Source organism: Otolemur garnettii, unplaced genomic scaffold, assembly GCF_000181295.1.
Source record: "Otolemur garnettii isolate 467f Iridium unplaced genomic scaffold, OtoGar3 scaffold00039, whole genome shotgun sequence".
Taxonomy (NCBI): Eukaryota; Metazoa; Chordata; class Mammalia; order Primates; family Galagidae; genus Otolemur; species Otolemur garnettii.
In genome coordinates this window covers 14,342,254-14,343,751 of record NW_003852434.1, presented here as the reverse complement: position 1 = coordinate 14,343,751, position 1,498 = coordinate 14,342,254, and the positions used below count along the sequence as shown (strand labels likewise).

Here is a 1,498-nt window from a genome sequence, read left to right as displayed (position 1 = left end):
AAGAAAAAGAGTTCAACTATTTTAAAAAATCTTAAGAATAGTTTGGGAAAAGAGAAAGAAACAAAAAGAAGGAACCAGGTTGAGAAAACACAATTGGAATTTTTAAGAGTTCATAATCTTTTCCTCCCCCAAGGACAGGGAGCTCTGATGTTACAGAGAGCCAGGAGTCACCTACTCACATAAAGATAGTCCTTGATGCTGTGAAAACGACAGAGCTTTCAAGGGGTTGTGAAACACGGTCACCATCAGATTCCTTGACAGTGTAAACATGCACTTCTTTTTTATTTCAAGAACTTGCAGATTTTACTTCTGAGTAATTTCTCAGTCCAGGGATGATGTTCCAATTCTCTTGAGAGTTCAAGTGAAAAGAAGATATTTAATCTACGTGTTTGAAGACACCATTTATATTCGAGTTCGTTACATGTTTTATGATAAAAGGAACTTGGAATACACAGTATCCAGGCTTATTTCAGTTACTGAAGCTAAATTCAAGCTCATTTTAGTCCAGCTGTGAGCCCTAGTTAATCTCAGCACTTCAGGAGAAACAAGCTTTTCTGACATTCAATTTTCTACAAATCCAAGGTCATAAATATTTGTATGAAAGCAAGTGCAGAATTGATGCATAGATCACACAGTCACATCTAAAACTCTGTGGAAGTGTTTTAGCAATAGCAGCCTGACTGCTACACTGTGGTTTCTGTTTTCACTGCCTGTTTGTGCTGAAGACATTTCCGTATAACAGCCTTTTCTGTATTGAATCTGAAAGTGGGAAGGAGGGAGAGAGTATTACAAATCGGTCACATTTTGTGCGTTTAAGTATTGAAGAACCACATACTAGCACGTTGGCTCTTGACTTACTTGGTCACTGTTCTTTGAATCTCTCTTTTCTCTTCTTCATTTAATCTTTGAAGAATGGATTCCAAGAGAGAAAAATGAAAGTTAATATACTGAGCCACCTAAGAAAGAAAAAAAAAAGAGCAGAGGTTTATGCGAGAGGTGCTGAGTCAGGAGGGAAGCAAACCGGTTTAGGGGCTGGCGTTGGTCCGTACATCGCTGCTAATTTCTTCTGCATCTTTATCCATGAGGAAAATGCGAGCGTTGCTTTGGGACGGTCCCTGCAGGAGCCTCTGCAGCAGGGGGATGTCTGTCTTTTTTAGCCGTCTCTGTTCTGCGAGTGAAAACAAGAGTGAACCAAGAGTTAGTTCACTAGAGGAAAAGAAGGAAGGTAATTTCCCCACTCATTCTCTCTCTTTAGCTTACATTGAAAGGCATAAAACCTGAAAAGCACAGACAACAAGGAGGCACTCACTCAGAAAAGTAATTTGAAATCAAAACTTTGGAATGGATTAAAAATGGGCATCTTTCTCTTTACTATACCTCAGAGTTTCACTTACTATCTCAAAGAATTCATCCTTGCTTTGGTTAGAATGTGCAGATACATCTTTAGTCCAGTATGCCTTTTGTAAAGCAACATGCCCAAATAATTTTTTTTTTTTTT

At 38.5% G+C, this 1,498-nt stretch overlaps 1 protein-coding gene across 1 annotated transcript in view; it reads right to left on the bottom strand.

The window, feature by feature from the left end:
* Window positions 1–235: 235 nt before the first annotated feature.
* The window catches only part of RASSF6 (Ras association domain family member 6), a 44,108-nt gene continuing 42,845 nt past the window's right edge, over window positions 236–1,498 (bottom strand). The window contains exons 9-11 of the mRNA XM_023513419.1: window positions 1,050–1,168; window positions 859–956; window positions 236–759 (exon numbers count right to left, since the gene is read on the bottom strand). Coding sequence (XP_023369187.1) covers window positions 684–759; window positions 859–956; window positions 1,050–1,168 — 293 coding nt within the window. The 3' untranslated portion in view covers window positions 236–683. The remainder of the gene's footprint in view (window positions 760–858; window positions 957–1,049; window positions 1,169–1,498) is intronic.